The following is a 26,844-nucleotide window of genomic DNA, read 5'->3' as shown; positions in this document are numbered from 1 at the left end:
AAATTAGATACACAATAAGTATACATGACCAAAACGTTAAAATAACTATATATTTATAACGTGATAACTATATTAGAGAATTTCAAAAACAAAATGTTATGTAAGGTCCCAGAAAGGGAAGTCATTATTGATTAGGGAGGAACATTTGGAGTAGACTTTGTCCTTCCAGTTTTGCCCTTTTAGGGAAGGTGTCATAATCTGTTCCTGTGTATCTGATGCCTCATTGGCCAGCCTTCAGATTCCCTTTGTAAGTAGCATCAAAGACAGATGAATGAGAGCTAACCTTTTCGCTATAGAACATATTACACTTGTCTGCTGTAGTGAGTTGCTGTGTTATAGAGAAGAAAACTATTGTTAGTCCTCTTCCCTTTTCTCTTCTTACTTGAAGACCATCACATTTAAGGCTTGATGAATTATACCCATGTGTATTCTTCCCTTTGCTTCTTTATGTCTCTAGGTATTTCGTTTTAAATCTTGGGCTTTCACTTATGTGAATTAGAATATTCCATAATAACAGCTTATTTCTTGTTTTTTAATAGCATTTTATTTTTACAAATACATGAAAAGATAGTCACCAACATTCACCCTGTGTTCCAAGTTTTCTCACTCTCCCTTCCTTCCTCTCCTTTCCCCTTTCCTTCCCTTCTCTTCTCCAAACAGCAAGCAATCCCATATAGATTAAACATGTAACAGTCTATTTCTTATGCATGATCAGGCAGACTGATTTTTTTTGTGTGTGTGTGAATTTTCCTTTTTGTTTATAGATTGCTGGAATGGACTGATAGTACAGGGTTCAGAAACAGATACTTAATCCCTATATTACTTTGAGCAAGTAACCTTTCTGATCTTATTTTTTTCATCTGCAAATGAAAGAATTAAACTAAATATTAACTAAGGGGCCCTTCCAACTCTGACCATGTTCCTTTGGTTGAGCTTATGTGATCTAAGGACCAACTTTAGTTAGAAAGAGGTATACCATTAAAAGCAAGGTAAGGATGTGATTAATTTATGGTCCAAAGATCATGAATGAATGGATAAAAAAGCATTTAAGTGCTATGGATACAAATAGAAAATTAACCTACTTCATGACAGATATGATGGATTAATATGCAGAAAGAGAAGCTTTTTTGGACATGGCCAATATGGAAATTTTACTTGGCTATACTTGTTATAAAAGTTGTTTGCTTGTTTTTTTTTTTTTTTTTTCACCAGGGACTGGGGCTGGTGGGAAGGAGAAAAAAATAATGCTTTATAATTGAAAATAATCCTTAAAAAAAAAAGTAAGACTATTTTTTGCTCCTGAGGGGTTCATATTCTAATGAGGTGTTAATACACATAAACATAATAGCTGTAAGTCAAGTGGAAAGACTCCCATGATTCTCAGGCACAGGGGCAAAACAGCAATGTAATGTATTTTCTTTAATGTCATTTCTACTAAATCATATCCATTTCTTTTTTTTAATAGCTTTTTATTTACAAGATATATGCATGGGTTTTTTGTCCACCTGCATTTTTTATTTCCTTCACGGGTTAATTGTACACTATTTCAAAGTCCGATTCTTTTTGTACAGCAAAATAACTGTATGAACATGTATACATATATTGTATTTAACTTATACTTTAACATATTTAACATGTATTGGTCAACCTGCCATCTGGGGGAGGGGAAGGGGGGAAGGAGGGGAAAAATTGGAACAAAAGATTTTGCAATTGTCAATGCTGAAAAATTACCCATGCATACATCTTGTTTTTTTATTTTATTTTATTTTATTTAATAGTCTTTTATTTACAGGTTATATGCATGGGTAACTTTACAGCATTAACAATTGTCAAACTTCTTGTTCCAATTTTTCACCTCTTACCCCCCCACCCCCCCCCCCAGATGGCAGGATGACCAGTAGATGTTAAATATATTAAAATATAAATTAGATACACAATAAGTATACATGACCAAACCGTTATTTTGTTGTACAAAAAGAATCAAACTCTGAAATATTGTACAATTAGCTTGTGAAGGAAATCAAAAATGCAGGTGGGCATAAATATAGGGATTGGGAATTCAATGGAATGGTTTTTAGTCATCTCCCAGAGTTCTTTCTCTGGGCGTAGCTGGTTCAGTTCATTACTGCTCCATTGGAAATGATTTGGTTGATCTCATTGCTGAGGATGACCAGGTCCATCAGAACTGGTCATCATATAGTATTGTTGTTGAAGTATATAATGATCTCCTGGTCCTGCTCATTTCACTCAGAATCAGTTCGTGTAAGTCTCTTCAGGCCTTTCTGAAATCATCTTGTTGGTCATTTCTTACAGAACAATAATATTCCATAATATTCATATACCACAATTTATTCAGCCATTCTCCAACTGATGGGCATCCATTCAGTTTCCAGTTTCTAGCCACTATAAAGAGGGCTGCCACAAACATTCGCATGCATATATCTTGTAAAAAAAAAAACTATTAAAAAAAAGATATATGCATGGGTAATTTTACCCCCAGATGGCAGGTAGACCAATACATGTTAAATATGTAAAAGTATATGTCAAATACAATAAATCATTATCCATTTCTGATGTATTATGTGACAGTGCACAAGACTTGGTGCTTTTTGGGGAGTTCTTTTGTCCTTCCAGTTTTCTTTCTTTTTGAGGAGTTCAGTAGTATTGGTTATTTGATGAGGCAGAGGGCTCCAGCATCTATCTGTAGAAGCAGTTTCTAGACTGAATTTCCACAAGAGTTGTTTCCTGGGTTAATAGTTGTAGGGTTTGGAAGTCAGACCTGTATTGGGGTCAGGGGCTTCCATTCTGGAGTTCTTGTGTTTACATTCCCATTGATAGCAGCTAGTCAGCAGTTGGTGTTGTGGAGGAAAGTAAGTCCATTTTCCACAGTAATTGTTTCCCTTAATGATGGCCATGTGCCATCACATATTTGAAAAGGCTAGTAGTCTTGGAGGCATTGTTATTTTCAAGATTTTGGGAGAGGAGCCTGAGCCCTCTCCATTTGAGTCTGAGGTGATGATAGTAATTTAGTTTATCTGGCATGTGCTCCCTGGTATGTAATATACTTTGTTCAGAGGACATGGACATAATCATAGATTTAGGAAGCATAGTAATATTATTATATTTCTAAGATTTCATTGTTGAGGGGGTATAGATTTGCCATAAATAAAATACTTCTCTTTTTCTCCTTTTCCTCCTTACCACTGATGTATATTGCCTTTAAATTTTGCAAAAAAATTTATACTTTAATTCAAATTCTTTCTAGCTTGGTAGAATTTATTTATTAGAACCTGTGCTCTGATGACATTACCTTTGAGAAACTAAAGGCTTCTTTGTCTCAGTTGACATGAGAAGGTCTTTAATGGAAGATTAATGATGAGGATAAATAAGGTGGCTGGTAAAATATTGTGTTTCAATATTTGGAAAGTTTTAAAAAATCTGCTTGTAATAGCTGCTGGCTTCATTAGAAATTAGATAAACGTTGAATAAAAGTTTGAGCAGATAAGGGTTTTTCAAGGTGCTTGATTCTGCAGAAGAATTACTATGTCTCTTTCTTCTTACCTTTTTTTAGTTCATTTATTTCCATGATATAGTCTTTGGCCTCACAGCTGACTTAGAGGACTGAGTTAGAAAGATTATGGCTGTGTTGACTCTGAAAAGGTATAAACGGATAGAGAATTTTAAAAATTCCTATGGCTTTAGGAATCATGCATTATAAAATGGAAATGAAACAGTAATTAAAGAAGATATTTTAAGAGTCTGATTTTTTAAATTTCCAAGTACATTATTTATTTATTTATTTTCTGGTTAAACATGTACATTCATTTTTTTTAAATACATTTTTTATTTTCATTTTTTAAATCATATTTCCTTAAGAAAGAATCATGTTGGGAGAGAAAAATCAAAATAAAAGGGAAAAACCACAAGAGAAAAAAATGGAAGAAAAAAAGTGAACATAGCATGTGTTGATTTACATTTCAGTATCCACAATTTTCTCTCTAGATACTGATGATGTTTTTCCATCTAAAGTTTATGGGATTGCCTTGGATCAAGTGAACCTTCTAAACTAATGTCAAATAATGAATGAGCAGAAGTAGAGAGGCTTCTTGTCTGTTGGGTGATCTTATGGCAGGTCATTTCTTCTTTTTTTTTGAATAGCTTTTTAATTTCAAAATAGATGTAAAGGTAGTTTTCAACATTTACCCTTGCAAAACCTTGTGTTCCAAATTTTTTTCCTTTCCTTCTTCCCACCCCGTTTCATTGGATAGCAAGTAATCCAATATAGGGTTAAACATGTGCCATTGTTATAAACATATTTCCACATTTATCATGCTGCACAAGAAAATTCAGCTCAAAAAAGAAAAAGTGAGAAAAAAACTAGCAAACAACAAAAAAGATGAAAATACTATGTTGTGATCAAATTCAGTCCCCAAAGTCCTCTTTCTGGATGCCAGTGGCTCTCTCCATTACAAGTATATTGGAATTGGCCTGAATCATCTCATTGTTGAAAAGAGCCAAATCTATCACAGTTGATCATCACATGTCCAATGTTCTCTTGGTTCTACTCATTTCGCTTAGTATGCAAGTTCTCTCCAGACCTGTCTGAAATCATCCTGCTCATCTTTTTTTTTTTTTTTTTTTTTTTTTTTTTGTGGGGTCTTGGGAAGCATCTCAAGATATTTATATATTCCCCATCTGCATTTTTTTCTTTTTTATTTAATAGCCTTTATTTACAGGATATATGCATGGGTAACTTTACAGCATTAACAATTGACAAACCTCTTGTTCCAATTTTTCACCTCTTACCCCCCCACCCCCTCCCCTAGATGGCAGGATGACCAGTAGATGTTAAATATATTAAAATATTAATTAGATACACAATAAGTATACATGACCAAAATGCTATTTTGCTGTACAAAAAGAATCAGACTCTGAAATATTGTACAATTAGCTTGTGAAGGAAATAAAAAATGCATGTGTGCATAATATAGGGATTGGGAATTTAATGTAATGGTTTTAGTCATCACCAAGAGTTCTTTCTCTGGGCGTAACTAGTTCAGTTCATTACTGCTCCATTGAAATGATTTGGTTGATCTGTTGCTGAGGATGGCCTGGTCCATCAGAACTGGTCATCATATAGTATTGTTGTTGAAGTATATAATAGTCTCCTGGTCCTGCTCATTTCACTCAGCATCAGTTCGTGTAAGTCTCTTCAGGCCTTTCTGAAATCATCTTGTTGGTCATTTCTTACAGAACAGTAATATTCCATAATATTCATATACCACAATTTATTCAGCCATTCTCCAACTGATGGACATCCATTCAGTTTCCAGTTTTTAGCCACTACGAAAAGGGCTGCCACAAACATTTGTGCACATACAGGTCTCTTTCCCTTCTTTATAATCTCTTTGGGATATAATCCCAGTAGTAACACTGCTGGATCAAAGGGTATGCACAGTTTGATAACTTTTTGAGCATAGTTCCAGATTGTTCTCCAAAATGGTTGGATTTGTTCACAGCTCCACCAACAATGCATCAATGTCCCAGTTTTCCCTCATCCCCTCCAACAATCATCATTATTTTTTCCTGTCATCTTAGCCAATCTGACAGGTGTGTAGTGGTATCTCAGAATTGTCTTAATTTGCATTTCTCTGATCAATGGTGATTTGGAACAATCTTTCATATGAGTGGAAATAGTTTCAATTTCATCATCTGAAAATTGTCTGTCCATACCCTTTGACCATTTATCAATTGGAGAATGGGTTGATTTCTTATAAATTAGAGTCAATTCTCTATATATTTTGGAAATGAGGCCTTTATCAGAACTTTTAACTCTGAAGATGTTGCTTCCCTTTTAATCTTGTTTGCATTAGTTTTGTTTGTACAAAGGCTTTTTAATTTGATGTAATCAAAATTTTCTACTTTGTGATCAATAATGGTCTTAGTTCACTGTTGGTCACAAATTTCTTCCTCCTCCACAAGTCTGAGAGATAAACTATCCTGTGATCCTCTAATTTATTTATAATCTCATTCTTTATGCCTAAATCATGGACCCATTTTGATCTTATCTTGGTATACAGTGTTAAGTGCCTAATTTCTGCCATACTAATTTCCAGTTATCCCAGCAGTTTTTGTCATATAATGAATTCTTATCCCAAAAGTTAGGATCTTTGGGTTTGTCAAACACTAGATTGCTGTAGTTGACTATTTTGTCTTGTGAACCTAACCTGTTCCACTGATCAACTAATCTATTTCTTAGCCAATACCAAATGGTTTTGATGACTGCTGCTTTATAATACAGTTTTAGATCAGGTACAACTAGGCCACCTTCATTTGATTGTTTTTTCATTAATTCCCTTGAGATTCTCGACCTTTTGTTCTTCCATATGAATTTTGTTATTTTTTCTAAATCATTAAAATATTTTCTTGGAAGTCTGGATTGGTATAGGACTAAATAAATAGATTAGTTTAGGGAGTATTGTTGTCTTTATTATATTCGCTCGGCCTATCCAAGAGCACTTAATATTTTTCCAATTATTTAAATCTGACTTTATTTGTGTGGGAAGTTTTTTGTAATTTTGCTCATATAATTCCTGACTTTCCTTTGGTAGATAGATTCCCAAATATTTTATGCTATTGACAATTATTTTGAATGGAATTTCTCTTTATATCTCTTGCTGTTGGAATTTGTTGGTGATGTATAAAAATGCTGAGGATTTATTTTGTATCCTGCAACTTTGCTAAAGTTACGAATTATTTCTAATAGCTTTTTAGTAGAATCACTGAGGTTCTCTAAGTATACCATCATATCATCTGCAAAGAATGATAGTTTGGTTTCCTCATTGCCTCCTCTAATTCTTTTAATCTCTTTCTCGACTCTTATTGCTGAGGCTAGTGTTTCTAATACAATATTAAGTAATAATGGTGATAGTGGGCAACTTTGCTTCACTCCAGATCTTACTGAGAAAGGTCCCAGTTTTTCCCTATTGCATATGATGCTTACTGACGGTTTTAAATATATGCTCCTGACTATTTTAAGGAAAAGTCCATTTATTCCTATCCTCAAATGTTTTTATTAGGAATGGATGTTGGATTTTATCAAATGCTTTTTCTGCATCTATTGAGGTGATCATATGGTTTTGTTAGTTTGGTTGTTGATATAGTTAAATATGCTAATAGTTTTCCTAATATTGAACCAGTCCTGCATTCCTGATATAAATCCTACTTGGTCATAGTGTATTATCCTGGGGATGATTTTCTGTAATCTTTTTTTTTTAATTTAATTTTATTTTATAAAACCTTTTATTTACAGGTTATATGTATGGGTAACTTTACAGCATTAACAATTGTCAAACCTCTTGTTCAATTTTCTCTCTTATCCCCCACCCCTCCCCAGATGGCAGGATGACCAGTAGATGTTAAATATATTAAAATATAAATTAGATACACAATAAGTATACATGACCAAACCGTTATTTTGCTGTAAAGAAAGAATCAGACTCTGAAATATTGTACAATTAGCTTGTGAAGGAAATCAAAAATGCAGGTGGGCATAAATATAGGGATTGGGAATTCAATAGAATGGTTTTTAGTCATCTCCCAGAATTCTCGCTCTGGGTGTAGCTGGTTCAGTTCATTACTGCTCCATTGGAAATGATTTGGTTGATCTCATTGCTGAGGATGGCTAGGTCCATCAGAACTGGTCATCATATAGTATTGTTGTTGAAGTATATAATGATCTCCTGGTCCTGCTCATTTCACTCAGCATCAGTTTGTGTAAGTCTCTCCAGGCCTTTCTGAAATCCTCCTGTTGGTCATTTCTTTTTTTTTTCTTTTCTTTTTTTTTTTATTTAATAGCCTTTAATTTACAGGATATATACATGGGTAACTTTACAGCATTAACAATTGCCAAACCTCTTGTTCAATTTTCACCTCTTACCCCCCTCCTAAATGGCAGGATGACCAGTAGATGTTAAATATATTAAATATAACTTAGATACACAATAAGTATACATGACCAAAACATATTTTGCTGTACAAAAGAATCAGACTCTGAATTATTGTACAATTAAGCTTGTGAAGGAAATCAAAAGATGCAGGTGTGCATAAATATAGGGACTAAGATTCAATGTAATGGTTTTAGTCATCTCCCAGGTTCTTTTCTAGGTATAGCTAGTTCAGTTCATTACTGCTCCATTAGAAATGATTTGGTTGATCTAGATTGCTGAGGATGGCCTGATCCATCAGGACTAGTCATCATCTATGTATATTTGAAGTATATAATGATCTCCTGGTCCTGCTCATTTCATAGCATCAGTTCAGTGTAAGTCTCTCCAGGCCTTTCTGAAATCATCCTGTTGGTCATTTCTTACAGAACAGTAATATTCCATAATTTTCATATACCACAATTTATTCAGCCGTTCTCCAACTGATGGACATCCATTCAGTTTCCAGTTTCTAGCCACTACAAAAAGGGCTGCCACAAACATTCGTGCACACTGTAATCTTTTTGTTAATATTTTATTTAAGATTTTAGCATCAATATTCATTAGGGAGATTGGTCTATAATTTTCTTTCTCCGTTTTCAACCTACCTGCTTTAGGTATCAGTACCACATCTGTGTCGTAAAAAGGAATTTGGTAGGCTCCTTCAATCCCTATTTTTTCAAATAGTTTATATAGCATTGGAGTTAATTGTTCTTTAAATGTTTGGTGGAATTCACATGTAAATCCATCTGGTCCTGGGAACCTTGGTTTTCTTATCTCCAACATGAAAGGCTTGGAATATATGATTTCTAAGATCCTTCTTGACTCCCAAATTCCATGGTAAGAACTATGTTTTGAGCTGCTTCTTGATACTTAGTATTATGGGACTATGTCAGATTATATAACTCAGTACTCCAAAGGGAGCCTGAAATGGATACAGGACTGGAAATCACAAATATTGGTTCTGTCTCTTATCACTAGCTGTACCTTTGTGCAAGTCATACCCTCATCTGCATAATAATCCACATATTTCCTACCTCATAGGGTTTTTGTGATGAAAATGCTTTTGTATAACTATTTGACTTAGTCAGCACACATTTATTAAATGTCTAATATGTGACAGGTACAGGTAACTTCACAGGAAAGGAACTGGCTGTAAGGGGGACTGGCAAAGGTCGTTTATAGAAGGTGAGATTTGAGCTCAATCTTGAAGGAAGCTAGGGAAGCAAGGAAGCAGAATCATTTACAGGAGAGGGAGAGATCATGATACAAGGGCTCTTTTGGGATGATGATTCACTTATAAGAAAGACTCACTCCTTGGGACTCATCTGCCCAGCTTATGAAATTCATGTGATTGTTGTTTCAATTTTGTTTCTTGCCATGGGGGAAGCTCTTGTTTTCTTTATTGATCTCCCTTTGTTTCTTGGATTTTTATTAAAGGCATATAAAACACACTAATCAGTTAAAACATACAGTACACACACACATACACACACACACACACACACACACACACACACACGGAACTAATCCAGGGAAGTATGGAAGCAGAGTCAATAAGGAAGACCATTCTAGGCATGAAAGAGAGCAATAAAAATTCTCAAGACTTCAGAGATGGAATATCATATGTAAAGATAAAGGAGAAGGCCTGTGTCACTGGATCACAAGAGTCCAAAGAAGGGAATAAAAAATAAGAATAGTAGAAAGGTAGGAAGGGACCATATTGTAAAGAGCTTTAAAAGTGAATTACATGATTTTATATTTGATTCTGTAGTTAATTGAGAGCCACTGAGTTTATCCAGTAAGGGAATGACAAAGTCAGGCATATGCTTTAAATATCACTTTGAAGTTGAGTGGAAAATGACCTGGAGTCTGAAGAGATCTTAAGGTGGAACCAACCAGCCAGCCATTGTAAAAATCCAGGCATTAAGTGATGTGGTTGGACTAGGATGGGTATTATGAAGGTAGGAATCAATAAGATTTGGCAACAGATTATACATGTGGGGTGAGTTTAAGTGAGGAGTCAAGGATGACACCTCAGCAGCAATAGAGAGATCAGGAAGATAGGAGAATTTGAGGGAAAAAGATAAGGAGTTCCCTTTTGGACAGTTTAGTGTGAAATATCTGTGAGATCCAGTTTGAGACATCCGACAGACAGATAGTTGCTAATGTGAGATTAGAAGTCAAAAAAAAAAAAAAAGGATAGAGCTGAATAAATAGATCTAGGAATCAGAGATGATAACTGAATGCATAGAAGGTGATAGTATAGTGAGAAAGACACTAGAATAGAGCCTTGGGGGACACCCACAGTTAGTGGTATGACCTGGAAGAAGATCCAGCAAAAGAGACAAAGAAGGAATGGCCAGACAGGTAGGAGGACAGCTAGGAGAGAACAATGTTATAAAAACTTGAGAGGAGAGAGAATCTAAAAAGGATAATCAACAATGACAAAAGCTACAGAAAGAACAAGAAGTATGAGGACTGAGAAAAAATCCAATAAATTTGTCAATTAAGAAATCATTTCTAACTTTTGAAAGAATAGTTTCAGTTGAGTGATATAAGGTCTAAAGCCAAACTGCGGAAGTATTAGAAAAGAGCAAAAGAAAAGGAAGCACTGATTGTAGATGTGTTTTTTTTTCCAGTAACTTATTCATGAAATAAGGAGATAGATAGATATAGGGTGATTTTTTTTCAGTAGTTTATTCATGAAATAAGGAGAGAGATATAGGAGGGATGTTTGGATCTAGTTAGAGATTTTTAAGGATTGTGAAAGTACATGGGCATGGGTTTAGATAATGAAGTAGCAGGTGGACAAGGAGAGATTTAAGATTAGTGAGAGTGAAATTGATAGAATAGAAGAATTAATTTTTTTTAAAGAAGAACTGCTGGAGTTCTGCTGGAGTGGAATCTGCTGGAGAATAAGTAATGGGATGAGATCAATCCCATGTGGTGAAGGGGTTTGTTTTGGCAGGCAGAAGGACTACCTCTTTTTGTGAGATGGAGTGAAGAAGAGAGTATTAGAAGATAGCTTAAGATGACAAGGGGAGAAGAAGAGGGTTCTTGGTAAATTAACTAATTTTTTGGTGAAATATGAGACAAAGGTTTCTGCTGAGAGGAGAGGAGAAAGAGGAGGTGTACTATGGGAAGTTTGAAGGGGGAGAAAAAAGTATGGAAAAACTGATGTAGGTAAGGGTAGTGAATTGATTAGCTGTGTGTAAGAGGATTGCCTTGCTATATAGTGAGAGCCCAGTTGCGATTAAGTAAGATTTATTTGTAGTGGATCCAGGCAATATGGTTTCATGATTTCCCCTAATTTTATGAAGTAGTTTATGAATAAGAGTAAAAATAGGAGATAGTTGGAGTAATACAAGACTGAGACTTGGCAAAATCATAGTTATGCAAAATTCCTGCATTAACCTTGTACAAAAAAAAAAGGAAAAGGAAAAGAACATACACTTTTCTCTACACTCTTGAGTCTACCACTTTAGCATGTTTCATCAAGAGGCTCTTGGAACTGTGATTGGGCATTATGTTGATTAAGACTTCCTAAATTTCAGAGTTGATGGTTGTTAATTGTATAAATTGTTTTTCTGGTTCTATACACTTCACTCTGTATCAATTCATATAGGTCTTCTCAGGTTTCTTTGATAACATTCCCTTCATAATTTCTCATCTTGGTTTCCAATTCTTTGCTACTACAAAGAGAACTGTTATGAATAATTTTGTGCATGTAGAGTCCTTTTCCACTGATCTCTTTGGAATTTAGACCCAGTAGTGGTAGTACTAGGTCAAAGAACACACACAGTGTAATAATTTTTGGGGCATAGTTCCATATTTTTTCCCAGAATGGCTGGATCAGTTCAGAGTTTCACCAGCAGCAAGCATCCCCTTTTATATGAAGCCTTTCTTAATTCTCCCAACTGTTGGTATCCTCTCTTCCAAATTACTCTGTATTTAATTCCTTTATGCTTATTTTTATTGATTATATTTATGTAAAATATACTTATGTATGTCTCTCATATTAGAAAGTAAACTCAAAGAAATTGTTTCAGTAATTCTTTTTGTGTCTCTAGCATTTAGTACTTGTCATATGGTATACACTTAAAAATATTTTTTGATCGATTAACTAGTAATGTCGATGGAAGAGAGAGCATGGTGTAGTCGAAAGTGAATTGTAGAGTAGAAACCTGGTTTTGAATCTGTCTCTTAACTAGCTGTATGAATATGGGTAAATTATCCTTCCTAAGACTTAGTTTCCTCATCTTTTATATTACCTATACCTTACAGACTTACGAAAAAAGTGCTTTGCAAACTTTAAAATAAATGAATTGTCACTAATATTTTGCTCTGAAGATATTTAATATCCTGGGAGTGAAAATATATAGAGTTCTAAAGATATCAAATTTAATTTACAATGGCTTTGTGAAATGAAAAGTTGTCAGGTTTGTGACATGCAATTACTTATGAAACTGCAACTTAAGAACTGCTTTCTTTTTTTTCCCCCTAGGATTTTAGCATCCTGAGCCATATTGGATCAGCAGGCATTAAAATTCATCCCGCACTGACCTGTCACCATGTCTAAGTTGAAGAGCTCAGAGTCAGTCAGGGTGGTGGTACGATGTCGTCCTTTGAATGGCAAAGAAAAAGCTGCTTCATATGATAAAGTTGTTGATGTGGATGTGAAGCTAGGGCAGGTGTCAGTCAAGAATCCCAGGGGAACAACCCATGAGATGCCCAAGACTTTTACATTTGATGCTGTCTATGACTGGAATTCCAAGCAGTTTGAGCTTTATGATGAGACTTTCAGACCTCTGGTAGACTCTGTCCTTCAGGGTTTTAATGGAACCATCTTTGCTTATGGCCAAACAGGGACTGGGAAAACCTATACGATGGAAGGGGTTCGTGGTGACCCTGAGAAAAGAGGTGTCATCCCTAACTCCTTTGATCATATCTTTACTCACATTTCTAGATCTCAGAATCAGCAATACCTTGTCAGAGCCTCTTACCTAGAAATATATCAAGAAGAAATCCGAGATCTGCTATCAAAGGACCAGACAAAAAGGCTTGAATTAAAAGAGAGGCCAGACACTGGTGTCTATGTGAAGGATCTGTCTTCCTTTGTTACAAAGAGTGTCAAGGAAATAGAGCATGTCATGAATGTAGGAAATCAGAACCGTTCAGTTGGTGCTACCAACATGAATGAACACAGTTCTCGATCTCATGCCATCTTTGTTATCACTATTGAGTGCAGTGAAGTAGGGCTTGATGGAGAAAATCATATCCGTGTGGGGAAGCTGAATCTAGTAGATCTTGCAGGCAGTGAACGCCAAGCCAAGACAGGAGCTCAGGGGGAAAGGTTGAAGGAGGCCACCAAGATTAACCTGTCCCTTTCAGCTTTGGGTAATGTCATATCTGCTCTTGTAGATGGCAAAAGCACTCACATTCCATATCGGGACTCAAAACTTACAAGGCTCTTACAAGACTCCTTAGGTGGCAATGCTAAAACTGTGATGGTAGCCAACGTTGGGCCTGCCTCTTATAATGTAGAAGAAACCCTCACCACACTGAGATATGCCAACCGTGCCAAAAATATTAAGAATAAACCAAGAGTTAATGAGGATCCTAAGGATGCTCTTCTTCGAGAATTTCAAGAAGAGATTGCTCGGCTTAAGGCCCAGCTGGAAAAACGTTCCATTGGCAAAAGAAAAAAGAGAGAAAAACGCCAAGAGGGGGTTGGAGGCAGAGAGGAAGAAGAGGAGGAAGAAGAGGGAGAGGATGAAGAAGGTGAGGATGAAGGTGAGGATAAAGATGACTACTGGAGGGAGCAGCAAGAGAAACTGGAGATTGAAAAGAAGGCCATTGTAGAGGATCACACCTTGGTAGCTGAAGACAAGATGAGATTATTAAAGGAGAAGGAGAAAAAGATGGAGGATCTGAGAAGGGAGAAAGATGCTGCAGAAATGCTGGGTGCCAAGATCAAGGTCTGGTACTGTCCCAAAGAACTTTTCCCAAAATTCACTGTTTGATTTAGACATATAGTTTGAATACAGCCTGCTCTGGTTCTCTCCCTTTCCTCCCCCCCAAAAAGAGGGAGAAGTGTCAGAAAATAACTATCTTAGATGATTTTAGGAAAGGGGGGGTATGGATCAGAGGTTTAAAAAAATTTGCTTAATGAAAGGATACATAGCCTTTATTAAGAATGTATTTTTAGAAGACTCACACTCTCTCTCTCTCTCTCTCTCTCTCTCTCTCTCTCTCTCTCTATATATATATATATATATATATGAAGAGACCTGGGTTCTTGGCTTTGTCACTAAGTTACTTGTGTGATTTTAGGTCAATCATTTAACTAATTGGTGTCTCCATTTCCTCAACTAGAAGTAAAATGTGGCTAGACTAGGGTGTCTTTAAGGTTTATGTCTAGTTTTTAAACTACTATGTTTTAAAATTTAACATGAAAATCTGCATTTATAGAAGAATTAAATTGGGGGAGGGAAGATTATTGACTTTACAAAGTAATTCTCCAAAGGATGTCTCTAAATAATCTCAGCATTTGAAATCTATTTGATGTAATAATTATGGCTTCCACACAATTTTTCAGTAACACATCCTTTATTCAGAGCACTTGTGATTACATGTGACTGATGGTACATTTACATTACTATATATTTTACTATTATATTACTATATTTGTAATATGTAATATATACTGTTATATTACATTTACAACTATAAACAGATGTTGTGGGAGCTCTAAGCTGTTGTCCATGCAACATATGTCTTTCTTAACTTTAAGTCACTGCCAGATTGATCCTGGAAGTTAGTGAACAAGGTGTGAAAGCCTCTCCTTTTACCCTTCTGAGATCACAATGTTGGGACAAATTTCAAAAATGAAGATTGAAGAAAAACATTAGCTTGGGGAAAAAAAAAAGAAAAAGCTTAAGATGCGAGGGAACATTTCACCAAATAGTTAAATAACTGGCTATAATTAAAGTATACATATGTTACAATAGGTGAATCATTCTTAGTTTTTGAGGCCTTCTCACTGCTTATATAGTAGGCAGTGATTTAGGGATACAGCAGGTTATGAAGAAGGAAGTGGCTTCCCTAGCTGGCATAGGAAAAAAAGAAAAGAAAAAGGCCCCAAACACTTGAGTCTCACATATACAAATCAGCTTGTAAATCAGAAAACCTCTTTCCCCCAGTCCTTATCACCAAAATAAAACTGAAACTACTTTTCTCATAATTGTAGGGTGGTTGTGATGGGATGGAGATTGAAAACAATAATATTATGCCCTAAGACCTCCATCCCTTAGGGTTGGCCTTTGTACCTTGTGCTGCTTAGGGAGAGCCAGACATTAACCATAATAAAATATACTGGTAATATAAAAGCAGGTACAATATATCAACTAATTTTTGTACTTACCTCTGCATCTAGCATTAGGCTCTTTATACAGGTAGTATTTAATAATAAACCATTGTTAACTTGAAGAGATTTCAATAGTATATATTGGAGGAAGAATGTTTTTCTCAAGTCACTTGAAGGACTAATTCTTCCTTGCCTCTCTATTTCCTTTTCAGGCCATGGAAAGTAAGCTGCTCGTTGGAGGAAAAAATATAGTTGACCATACCAATGAACAACAAAAAATTCTTGAGCAGAAGCGACAGGAAATTGCAGAGCAAGTAATTACAAATTTGAAGAAAAAAAGTAGTAATTTAAAACATTTGTTTCTTGGTTTGAGGCATATAACAAATATCTCCTCTGTTGAATTCTTCCAGAGGAAATTAAAATTAGAAGTATATCACTTTGTATACATATATTGTATTTAACATATACTTTAACATATTCAACATGTATGGATCTACCTGCCATCTGGGGAGGGGTTTGGGGGAAGGAGGGGAAAAGTTGAAAAAGAGGGTTTTGCAAGGGTGTCAATGATGAAAAATTACCCATGCATATATCTTGTAAATAAAAAGCTATAATAAAAAAAGAAAGAAAAAAAAAGTATATTACTTGTTTGTTACAAGGGTTTTTGTTTTGATTTTGATTTTCCAGTAGGGAAAGGTAAAAGGGAGAAAGAATAAATGCTTTATTAGTTGAAAAAAAGTTTTAATGTATACTTTGTCTTTGGTTTGACTTGTTTTCTGGATATTTCCATCAAGAGATGTAAAATGTATGTTGTAATCTATAGCTGAATCCTATAAGTAGAACCATTCTCTAGACCAGGGCTGCTTCAACTTTTTCCACTTGCAACCCTTTTTCACTGCAGGAATTTTTATATGTGGTTTCCATATTTAGTTACAAGATCCCATAGGAGGTTGTGAACCACAGTTTAAGAAGCTGAGCTCTAGAGTAAAAGTGCTCCTTTTTTGTGTTATTTCTTAGAAACGTCGAGAACGTGAAATTCAACAACAGATGGAAAGTCGGGATGAAGAAACATTGGAACTGAAGGAGACTTATAGCTCTTTACAGCAAGAAGTGGACATCAAGACCAAGAAGCTAAAAAAGGTTGAGAGAAAAATAGAAAAGTTTGAAATTTTGCAAGAATTGAGAGAAATGTTACTTTTAACTTTGATTTATCTTTTTGGTTCCAGTTGTTTTCTAAACTCCAGGCTGTAAAGGCAGAAATTCATGACCTTCAAGAAGAGCATATCAAAGAGCGTCAGGAGCTGGAACAGACTCAAAATGAACTCACCAGGGAATTGAAACTCAAGTAAGTTTGTTATTCCACAATATTGCTCTCTTAATTTTAGTGCCTTCTTTCTATTATTTCCTTATTATTCTCTGTATAACTTATTTGTACATAGTTGTTTGATTGTTGTTTCCACTATCAGATTGTGGGCTCCTTAAGGGCAGAGACTGGCTTTTGCTTTTGTTTGTATCCCTCAGTTTAACCTAGTACAGAGTAGGCACTTAGTAAATATTTATTTATTGATATTGACTGGTTGTGGACCTTCAAGAAAGTCACTTTACTCTCTGATTTTCAATTTCCTAATCTACATATATATTAGAAATAATAACTACCTTTCTCCACTTACTAGGTTATTGAGAAGATTAAATTAAACAACATGTAAAAGAGCTGTTGAAATGTCATTTATAACTAATATCCAGGGATTAGTGGTTCTTTTTCCTAAGTTCTAATAAAGAAGACAGTATTATTATCACCATGTTAGAGTGGTAAAAATTAAGGTTCCAAGATTATAACTTGTTGAAAGTCACATAGCTATTAAGAAGCTATTAGGAAGGGCTTATGAGACTCTTGAATACAAGTCTCTACTTCAAAGAGAGACTGAAGGTCTTTTCAGACTTTGAGTTCCTTACTTTTTGCAGCAGGATTGAGGTGGTAGTGATAGTAATAAAAGTTTTTGGTTTTTTTTTTAAACAGGTTATGTTTCTCATCATGCATATGTTCATGTACTTGTGGAGCTGGGGCTTCTGAGAGTTGGTTGGGTCTCTTGCTTTTTTTGGAGACTATCCAATAGTAGTAATCATGTAGCCTCTTTACAACTAGCCACAAATTAAATTATTTTAACCCAACTTCTCTTCAGGGACCTTTGAGCTGGGCAGGATTTGTACAGATTGAGGTGGGGAATGTGGAGGAAGTTGAGTTTCCAGATAGAAGACTGGTCTAAGCTTAGGCCCTAGGGTGGGAAAGCATGTTAGTGATACAGCGAGCCATCCAATGAGCTAGCATGGCTAACATGCAGGCTACTTGAGAGGAAGTAATTTCAAGACAAAGATAGGATGTGAGGTGGTGCCAGATGGTAGAGGACCTTATGTGATTTATTAAGGAGCTTTGACATCATAGTCAAGTACATATTAAAATAAAAACCTAATCTCCACAGTGACAACTGCCTCTTGCCTTTACCTTCATTTAAAAAATCAGTCCAACCCATTGCCAAAACATAAGTGTGAAAAGCAATCAGAGCAAACCACACATTACCCAAATAGATGGGAAATCTTGTAATTCCATTGGAAGGATGGTCATTTCATCTCTAGATGAGGTTCCCTGGAAACATGTATTTTTCCATAGAAACCTCTAGAAAGTTTATTCTTTTTTGTGAATAAGATTGGGGAAATGAGAATGCCTCTTTTTGTATTGATTTTACTTTGAGTTACTTTGCTATCCTGTCAGTTAAATATATTGATATCTGAAAAAACAAACCAAAAAAGAAATCTTCATTTTTTAGTCTTGAGTAATTTTCTATTTAGAGTAATTACTTACATCTTTTTGCTTATATAAAGGCATCTCAGCTATTGTCAAAAGAACACTGACTGGCAATGGAATTAGAAGTTCTGGGTGTAACACTTAGTTCTTTTCCTTGGTGTGCTCACAGTAGATGCTTATTAAATATTTGTTGAATTTGTTATAATATTTATATAACTTTAGAGAAATCATTCATCTGATCTCCAATTTCTTTTTTTTTTTTATTTTTATTTTTTATTTTATTTAATAGCCTTTTATTTACGGGATATATACATGGGTAACTTTACAGCATTAACAATTGCCAAATCTCTTGTTCCAATTTTTCACCTCTTATCCCCCCACCCCCTCCCCTAGATGGCAGGATGACCAGTAGATGTTAAATATATTAAAATATAAATTATGATATCCAATTTCTACATCTGTAAAATGGAGATTCAATATGGGGATACCAAGTGATTGTGGGGAAGTGAGGTAATGGATATTAAGGACTTTGTAGACCATAAAGCACTACTAAACTTTAAAAAAATTATTAGTTAGAGGTTCGTGAATATTTCATAAAGACAGATTTTGTGTCTTAAGTAACCTTTGTTTTTTCCCCAGTGCTCATTATGGGATTCTGAACATGGTTAAGAACATTTATTTATTTGATTTGATTGAATTAATCTTACTATGTGCATGTTGCTGTACCTAGGTACTGAGATTACAAAGATTAAAATGAAATAATCCTACCCTCAAAAACCCAATCTTCCTCTGGGAGTATTAAAGACCAACACATTTAAGTAAATAAAAACCAATTTGAAGGGCTAGGGAAAATTAGCAAGGATGACCAAAAAAGTCATTCTATCAGCAAGCATTTCTTAATTACCTGCTATGTGCCAGGACTTTGCTTGGGGCCATATACAATGAATTAAACAAACTATTTACAGGGAATTTTCTAACATAAGAGATAATAAGCATCTTTGTAAACATAAACAGAATAAAAAATAAAACATTTAAATATAAGATAATTTGGGAGAGAGTGCACTAGTAGTTAGAGAATCAAGAAAAGCTTTATAGGGCCACTAAATCACACAGTGGATAGAGCACTGGCCCTGTAGTCAGAAAGACTTGAGTTCAAATTTGGCCTTAGACACTTAATACTTACTATCTGTGTGATCCTGAGCAAGTCACTTAACCTCAATTGCTTTGCCAAAAAAAAAAAAAAAAAAAAAAAAAAAGTGGCTTTATGTAGAAGATATTGCTTAAACTAGATCTTGAAGGAAAAGAGGGATTTTCTAAGGGGAAAATGAGGATGCATCTCAGAATAGGAAATAGCCATTGTAAAGTTTTGGAGATGGGAAATGGATTGTGTATGTGAGGAAGAGGGAAAAGGTCAGTTTGTTGGGATTACAAAGTTATGGGAGGATAAGTAATATATAATCAGAACAAGAAGGCAGCTTGGAACCAGATTGTAAAGGGCTTTCTAAGCTAAACAGAAGAGTTTATATTTGATCCAAAAGGCTCTAAGGGGTTCATTGCAAGTTTACTGTGGTTAAAGAAGATCACTTAGGCAATAATGTGGCAGATGGACTGGAATTGGGAGAATCTTAAAGTAGAGACCAAGTAGGAGGGCACTGCAATAAACTAGGTGAAAGATGATGACTAATTTTTTTTAATAATTGCTTTTTATTTTTCCAAATACATGTAAAGATAGTTTTCAACATTCATTTTTGCAAAACCTTTTGTTCCAAATTTTTCTCCCTCCTTTCCTCCCTTCTCCCTCTCCCAGACAGCAAGCGAGACAATTTAGATTAAACGTGTGCAATTCTTCTAAACATATTTCCATGTTTGTCTTGTTGAGCTAGAAAAATCAGATCAAAAGGGAAACAAACCAAAAAACCAAAAAACCAAAAAACATGAGAAAGAACAGTCTTTTGGAATTGACTTGATCACCTCATTGTTGAAAAGAGCTAAGTCCATCACAGTTGATCATTATATAGTCTTGCTATTACTGTGTACACTGTTCTCTTGGTTCTGTTCACTTTACTCACCATCAGTTTATGTAAGTATTTCCAGGCTTTTCTGAAATCAGCCTGCTTATCATTTCTTATTGAACAGTAATATTCCTTTTTTTTTTTCAAGGTAAAAGTAAAAAAGAATTTTATTAAGATCTCTCAAGAAATGGTGTCTCCTTCCCCACAAAGTAGATAGGCAAGGAGAGGGCCTGGACTAACACTTCCTACAGGCTGGATTTTTGCTCTTATTAGCTAGGACAAAAGACTTCACATTTTAAGTTATAAATAAAGAAAAAAAAAACTTTCAACTCCACCACATCTTTAGGATTATTAAATTACTTTATATGGAAGTTTCAATGCCAAGGTGGCCCCAACTTATTCTCTCTCTCTTTTTTTTAAATTTAATTTAATTTTATTTAATAGCCTTTTATTTACAGGTTATATGTATGGGTAACTTTACAGCATTAACAATTGCCAAACCTCTTTGAACAGTAATATTCCATTATATTCATATATCATACCTTATTCAGGCATTCTCCAACTGACGGGCATCCACTCAGTTTCCAGTTCCTTGCCACTGCAAAAAGGACTGCTATAAATATTTTTGTACATGTGGGTCCTTTTCCCCTTTTAATCATCTCTTTGGGATACAGGCCCAGTAGAGACACTGCTGGATCAAAAGATATGCATAATTTGATAGCCTTTTGGGCATAGTTCCAAATTGCTCTCCAGAATGCTTATGTTAGAAAATTCCCTGTAAATAGTTTGTTTAATTCATTGTATATGCCCCCAGCAAAGTTTACAATTCCACTAACAATGTATTAGAGAGGAAATGAATATCCAGGAAAAGAAGATTAACAATGTCAAGAATAGCAAATAGGTTGAGAAAGATAAGGGCAGAGAAAAGACCATCAGTTTTGGCAATTAAGAGAAAATTGGTAACTGAAGAGAACAGTTTCAGTTGAGACATGAAATCAGAAACCAGAAGACAAAGGAGTTGAAGAGAGAGTGAGGAGAGGAAGTGAAGGTAACAAATATAGGCAGCTTAATCCAGAAATTTGGTTGAGAAAGGGAGGAAAAATATAGGATAGTGTATTGAAAAAAAAAAAAAAAGAGAGAGGGTCGAAAGAGAAGGTGGGTCAGAGGAAGGGAAATGAGGGCAAGAGAGAGAAAGGAGACTTGGAGGGAATGATGGGGGTGGGGGGGGTTGAGGGCAAAGGAGAATGAATGAGAGGATGGAAAATGATTTTAAGATGGAGAGAATGGGAGAAGCAGTTGCTCATATTGAATGGCTCTTCAACTGAGAAAGAAAAGGGAGCTGGGAAGATATAGAAGGCTTCAAAAAATAAAGGTTTTGTACTATATATAGTACCAGAGGTGAATTGTGTTGAGTGAATTAATTTTCAGGAAATCTCTCTCTCTCTTAAAAATTAGTAATTCAAATTAGTATTAGCAGTATTGTCAGCCAAAAGATGTTTAGTTCGGCAAAAAATCTACCCTAACAGCTAGAAATTAGCTGCATGTAAGAAGCATATATATAAGACTGACTTAGAAAACTCTTCTTTTTTATTGAGGAAAATAACTCAAATGTGGCTGTGTTCTTACAGGCATCTTATTATAGAAAACTTCATTCCTCTGGAAGAGAAAGGCAAAATCATGAATAGATCCTTCTTTGATGAAGAGGAAGATCATTGGAAATTACATCCCATAACTCGACTGGAGTAAGTTACCATTCACCTTTCTTAGAGAGTGATCTGAGTGATCTGAATTAATTGGAACTTAGGAAAAAAAAAAACAAAACTAGTATTTCATCTCTGGACAAAATATATTTGTCTTAAGTATCACAAAAACAGAGTACTGTATTCATATATAAAGGCAAAGTTGTTTTTTTTTTCCTATTTATTTATTTTTATTAAATAACTTTTTATTGACAGAACCTATGCCAGGGTAATTTTTTACAACATTATCCCTTGCACTCACTTCTATTCCGATTTTTCCCCTCCCTCCCTCCACCCTCTCCCCAAAGATGGCAAGCAGTCCTATACATGTTAAATAGATTACAGTAGATCTTGGATACAATATATGTGTGCAGAATCGAACAGTTTTCTTGTTGCTCAGGGAGAATTGGATTTAGAAGGTATAAATAACCTGGGAAGAAGAACAAAAATGCAAGCAGTTTACATTCATTTCCTAGTGTTCTTTCTTTGGGTGTAGCTGCTTCTGTCCATCCTTGATCAATTGAAACTAAGTTAGATCTTGTCTTTGTTGAAGAAATCCACTTCCATCAGAATACAACCTCATACAGTATCGCTGTTGAGGTATATAATGATTTCCCGGTTCTGCTCATTTCGCTCAGCTAAAGGCAAAGTTGTAATGGGTCTTAGGAATCAGTCTAACCCTCTTATTTTACAGATGATTAAACTAAGGTGCAGGTGGGGAAAGTGACTTGCCAAAAGTATTCATACTAGAAGTATGACTGGCATCCATATTTCCTGAGTCCTTTTTCAATAACTCTTTGTTAAATCAAGCAGTTCTGCCTCCTAGTGCTTTACAGTTTATAAAACATTGTCCTCTCAATAGCATCATGAGGTAGGTAGTTTTAATTATCCCCATTTTACAAATGAGGAAAATGAGGTTTGGTGGTGTTAAATAATTTGCCTAAGGCCATACAGGTGAAGTAGTGGAACCAAGAAATTGCTTGTGTTCTGGTTCTATATGTAGTAGGTATAAAATCTGCCCATGATCTATTTCAGAACAATAGTCTGGAGAAGGCATAGATATTTGAATAGATTTCATCATGATTTCTAGGCATACCATAGAGGGTTTTTGATCCACTTCTAGGATGTGACTGATTTCTTTCCCACCAGTAATCAGCAGATGATGAAACGGCCTGTTTCAGCTGTGGGTTATAAGAGACCACTTAGCCAACATGCGAGGATGTCCATGATGATTCGTCCAGAGGCACGCTATAGGGTAGGAACTGTTGTTTTTCTCTCCCCATCAGAGGAGTTCGATTCTTTAGAAATCCTTAGGTGCTGAACTATAAATTAAGAGCAAGAGGTGTTTTACTATCTACAAAGAACCAACTCACAAAAAGGAGAGAGCTTTCATAAGAGCTGTAGAGTTAGAAACAGTCTTAGAGACCATCTAATCAATTTTCTTATTTCTTTTTTTAAAATTGATTTATTTTAAACATTCATTTAAAAAATTAAGTACAAATCATTTAGGCCATTTTCAGATGGGGAAATTGAGGCTATGAGGTGGGGAAGGGTCTTGCTCAAGGTCTCACAGTAAGTTAATTTTTAAGGTAATAACTAGAACACTGGTCTCCTGACAGCCAGTTCAGTACTTTTTGCACTCCCTGTCCCAATGGAATTTTTCTTTATTCTGTACTGTAGATGTACTGTGGTGGTAGGGCCTCTTTCCCATTGTTACTACCTCTTTATGAGGAATAGACCCCCATCTAGGAAGTGTAGACAGCATTCACCACCATATCCCAGCTTCCTTTTTGTTTGGGGTGATTTCTTTATGTTAGCTAATTAGGCATTATCTGTGGCTGTGCATTTCCAGGCAGAGAATATTGTATTACTAGAACTGGATATGCCTAGCCGGACAACCAGAGACTATGAAGGTCCAGCTATAGCTCCCAAAGTCCAAGCTGCTTTGGAGGCTGCTCTACAGGATGAAGATGAAATACAAGTGGATGCCTCATCCTTTGAAAGCACATCAAATAAAAAATCCAAGGCTAGGTAAGTGATATTTATTGAATCTTTAGTACCTAGATAAGAGTGAATAAGGATAACATATAAAAATATACCCATGACCACAGTTACATTTCATGTACCTAAATGAAACATTTATGTAGCATTTACAAAATGTCTTTTTTGTAATAATCCTCCGAAGTAAGTTGTAGAAATATATTGTAATGAAAAGAGCCTAGGAGGCAGAAGACCTGGTTTTGAAACACTCTTCTGCCATTTCTTATCTATGTGATCTTGGGTACTCATCTTCATACCTCTTCGGGCCTCCTCATTTATAAAATAAAGGAGCAAAGATAGACTAAAAAACATCTAAGGTTCTTTAGGTCTAAATCCCATGATCCTGTTTTTACAGAGGAGGAGATTTGAGACTCAGGATTAAATGATTTACCTGGGGTCACATCACAGAGAAACAAACCTAGGTATTCTCTTAAATCTAGTGCTGCAAGAATGTATTATCTTTCCTGATCTGTTGAAGCAAGTCATTCTGCTATACAAAGTTCATATAGTTCCTATCACTTAGGCAACTACTTCAAAAAGTAATTTGAAAACTATAATGGCTTAGGGGTTGTTGGAGAATGATCAGGATGATTGTAATTGACATGGTGCACAAAGGAGAAGGGCTTATTTTATACTGGACAAAGCTTTGAACATGAAAATGTACTTGTTCTTTTTTTTCTTCAGACCTAAAAGTGGAAGAAAGTCAGGATCCTCTTCATCTTCCTCTGGAACTCCTGCATCTCAACTTTATCCACAGTCCCGGGGGCTGGTTCCAAAGTAAAACCAGTAACTCCTCTCGAAGTGTGAGCAAGCCTCTGCTACCTTCTGAGAGAAGAAATCAGAAAAAACTTGCAGAGACGCCTTTAGACCAAACCAAGAACCCCTTCTTTCTAGGGAATTATTATGAGGGCCTCTTTGCTGAATAACTGACTTGTGTCCAAGTGCGCTGGTCCTGGGGGTTCTGAAACATGGGAGGAAGAGATTTATAATTTGACATTCAGCCCGCTGGGGGAAATTATTTTAGTTAGTAAATCAGAAATGCATGGGTTACAGTAAAGTGTGTTAGTGGCAATGAGATGGTCCCTTCTCCTTCAATTTCAACCTATTTATTGCACTGAGCTCCTTTACTATTGGACAGAAGCAGAGTTGACAGTTGCTTTATAGCTGGATCAGCTCTTTGGAGTCCTTAAGGCTAAATGACAGAGGAGGTTGAAAAGCATAAGACTTGAAATGTGATTTAATGCATGCTCTGTTTAGAGAAATCCAAAACTTTATTTGGGTTTAAATTCCAGATAGGCAGGAATATAGATCCCCATCCCCATTAAGAAATATTTGCCTCCCTTGAGAGCTGCTGGATAAGGGGTTGGTATCCTAGGGTCTTATGTATTTCTGCTCCTGAAAGATATGACAGTGGAAATAGAAATTGATATCCTTTGCCTACTTGGTAGGTTTAGGAAATAGCTTCTTTCAGACATCAGTTGTCACTGTCAAAGAGTAAGTTGACAAACTGATGAAAGTTTCAAATAGTGTCCCTTATTTTCTCTTCATTCACTATCATGTTGCCACATACAGCTGATCCTTCTTTGAGTCTGGGCCTCTCTGTTTGAGGAAGAATGCCTTACTTTGCCTTTGCTAACCGTGATGGGATTAGGTATAAAAGAATGAAATAGACATTTAGAGTTCACCTGAAGACCAAGGAAAGTAATTCATTGAGATGGGTACTGGGGTTTTGTGCCTCATTTTCTTCCATAATGGAACAGATTCATTAATCCTTTACTAACCCCACAGGAGAACAGAATCAGGCTGACTCATAAGAAGACGAATGAGACTTCATGCTGTGGCATTGGGGACTAGCTTAGGGCAAAGGAACTGTGCCTCTTAATGATCTTTTCAAAATTGTTTGGGGCAGTAGCAGACCACCATTATACAGCAGAATTGCAGGCTCACTCCTCAGGCCAGGCCTGAGTTTAAAGTAGATGAACTGCTATGTATAACCTGCCTATACTCAGAAGAATACCTGTTTGCAAATACTAGTTTGATTTGTAAGTTTTAGTTTGTTGTACATTGAAATTTGAAGCTATATTTTATTTTGGTCATCATATGAATGTTACTTTGTTCCTTCCACTCAAAAAGTCCGTGTGTGTGTGTGTGTGTGTGTATGTATATGTACACATGAACCTGCATCTCTTATATGTGAAGATTTGCCCATTTCTAGAAATACACTAATGTATGAGTGTTGCTTTTGTCTTTATGAAGTGCTCACTAAGTTAACTTTGTTCAGGCTGAAAAAGCTCTACAATGTAGGTATCTGACTCCATAAGCAAGGGGGACAGTAGTCTCTGGGTCAGCTGTGCTGGAGTACCTTGCTGGCAATGGTGCCTCAATGAGATGGCTGCTCAAGCGGAACTTGGGTTATGTTCTAACTCTGCTGCTCAGTTCCCATTGCATGTTTCTGGATCAGAACCACAAGACTGTTTTTGCTTATCTCTGAAAAAGTGAGGAACCATGTGCAATGTCTGTCATTCTGAAAAACACAGAGACCTATATATAACATCTCCCTTCTACTTTGCAGAAACAATTATTCCTTGACCAAGAGCTCTTTCTTTCATCAGCTTCAGTAGCATTATTGAGTTATGCCTTCCTGCCTCTTTTCTGGGAATTAAACCATTTTCCCAGCTTCAAAAGAGGATTTTATTGTTTAAATAGAAACCAAATGATGAGGTTGTTGTACAGCCTGAGATGGTTACAGCTATATATGTCTGTTTCTTCTACTCTACTTTCCTTGAGTTTGTCAAGATATTTGAGCTGAAAATATCCTTTATAACAGGAATATTATATGAATTGGAAATTGCAGAACAAAACTTATAGTTTGTAATTTATACTGAAATGAACAACCTGA

General features: G+C 35.6%; 1 protein-coding gene across 4 annotated transcripts in view; it reads left to right on the top strand.

The window, feature by feature from the left end:
* The window catches only part of KIF3B (kinesin family member 3B), a 39,424-nt gene extending 12,945 nt beyond the window's left edge, over nucleotides 1-26,479 (top strand). For 3 of the 4 annotated variants that reach the window (XM_031954114.1, XM_003757014.4, XM_031954113.1), the window contains 8 exons: nucleotides 12,493-13,966; nucleotides 15,567-15,668; nucleotides 16,372-16,494; nucleotides 16,581-16,699; nucleotides 21,795-21,908; nucleotides 23,055-23,160; nucleotides 23,758-23,936; nucleotides 24,630-25,013. In XM_031954114.1, the coding sequence (XP_031809974.1) occupies nucleotides 12,560-13,966; nucleotides 15,567-15,668; nucleotides 16,372-16,494; nucleotides 16,581-16,699; nucleotides 21,795-21,908; nucleotides 23,055-23,160; nucleotides 23,758-23,936; nucleotides 24,630-24,726 (2,247 nt within the window). In that variant the 5' untranslated portion in view covers nucleotides 12,493-12,559 and the 3' untranslated portion in view covers nucleotides 24,727-25,013. Of the gene's footprint in view, nucleotides 1-12,492; nucleotides 13,967-15,566; nucleotides 15,669-16,371; nucleotides 16,495-16,580; nucleotides 16,700-21,794; nucleotides 21,909-23,054; nucleotides 23,161-23,757; nucleotides 23,937-24,629 lie in introns of those variants that run through there. The other variant, XM_031954112.1, reaches the window with a different exon arrangement.
* Nucleotides 26,480-26,844: the final 365 nt, after the last annotated feature.

The sequence above is a fragment of the Sarcophilus harrisii genome, chromosome 2, assembly GCF_902635505.1.
Source record: "Sarcophilus harrisii chromosome 2, mSarHar1.11, whole genome shotgun sequence".
NCBI lineage: Eukaryota > Metazoa > Chordata > Mammalia > Dasyuromorphia > Dasyuridae > Sarcophilus > Sarcophilus harrisii.
This window is presented reverse-complemented; position numbering and strand designations above follow the sequence as displayed.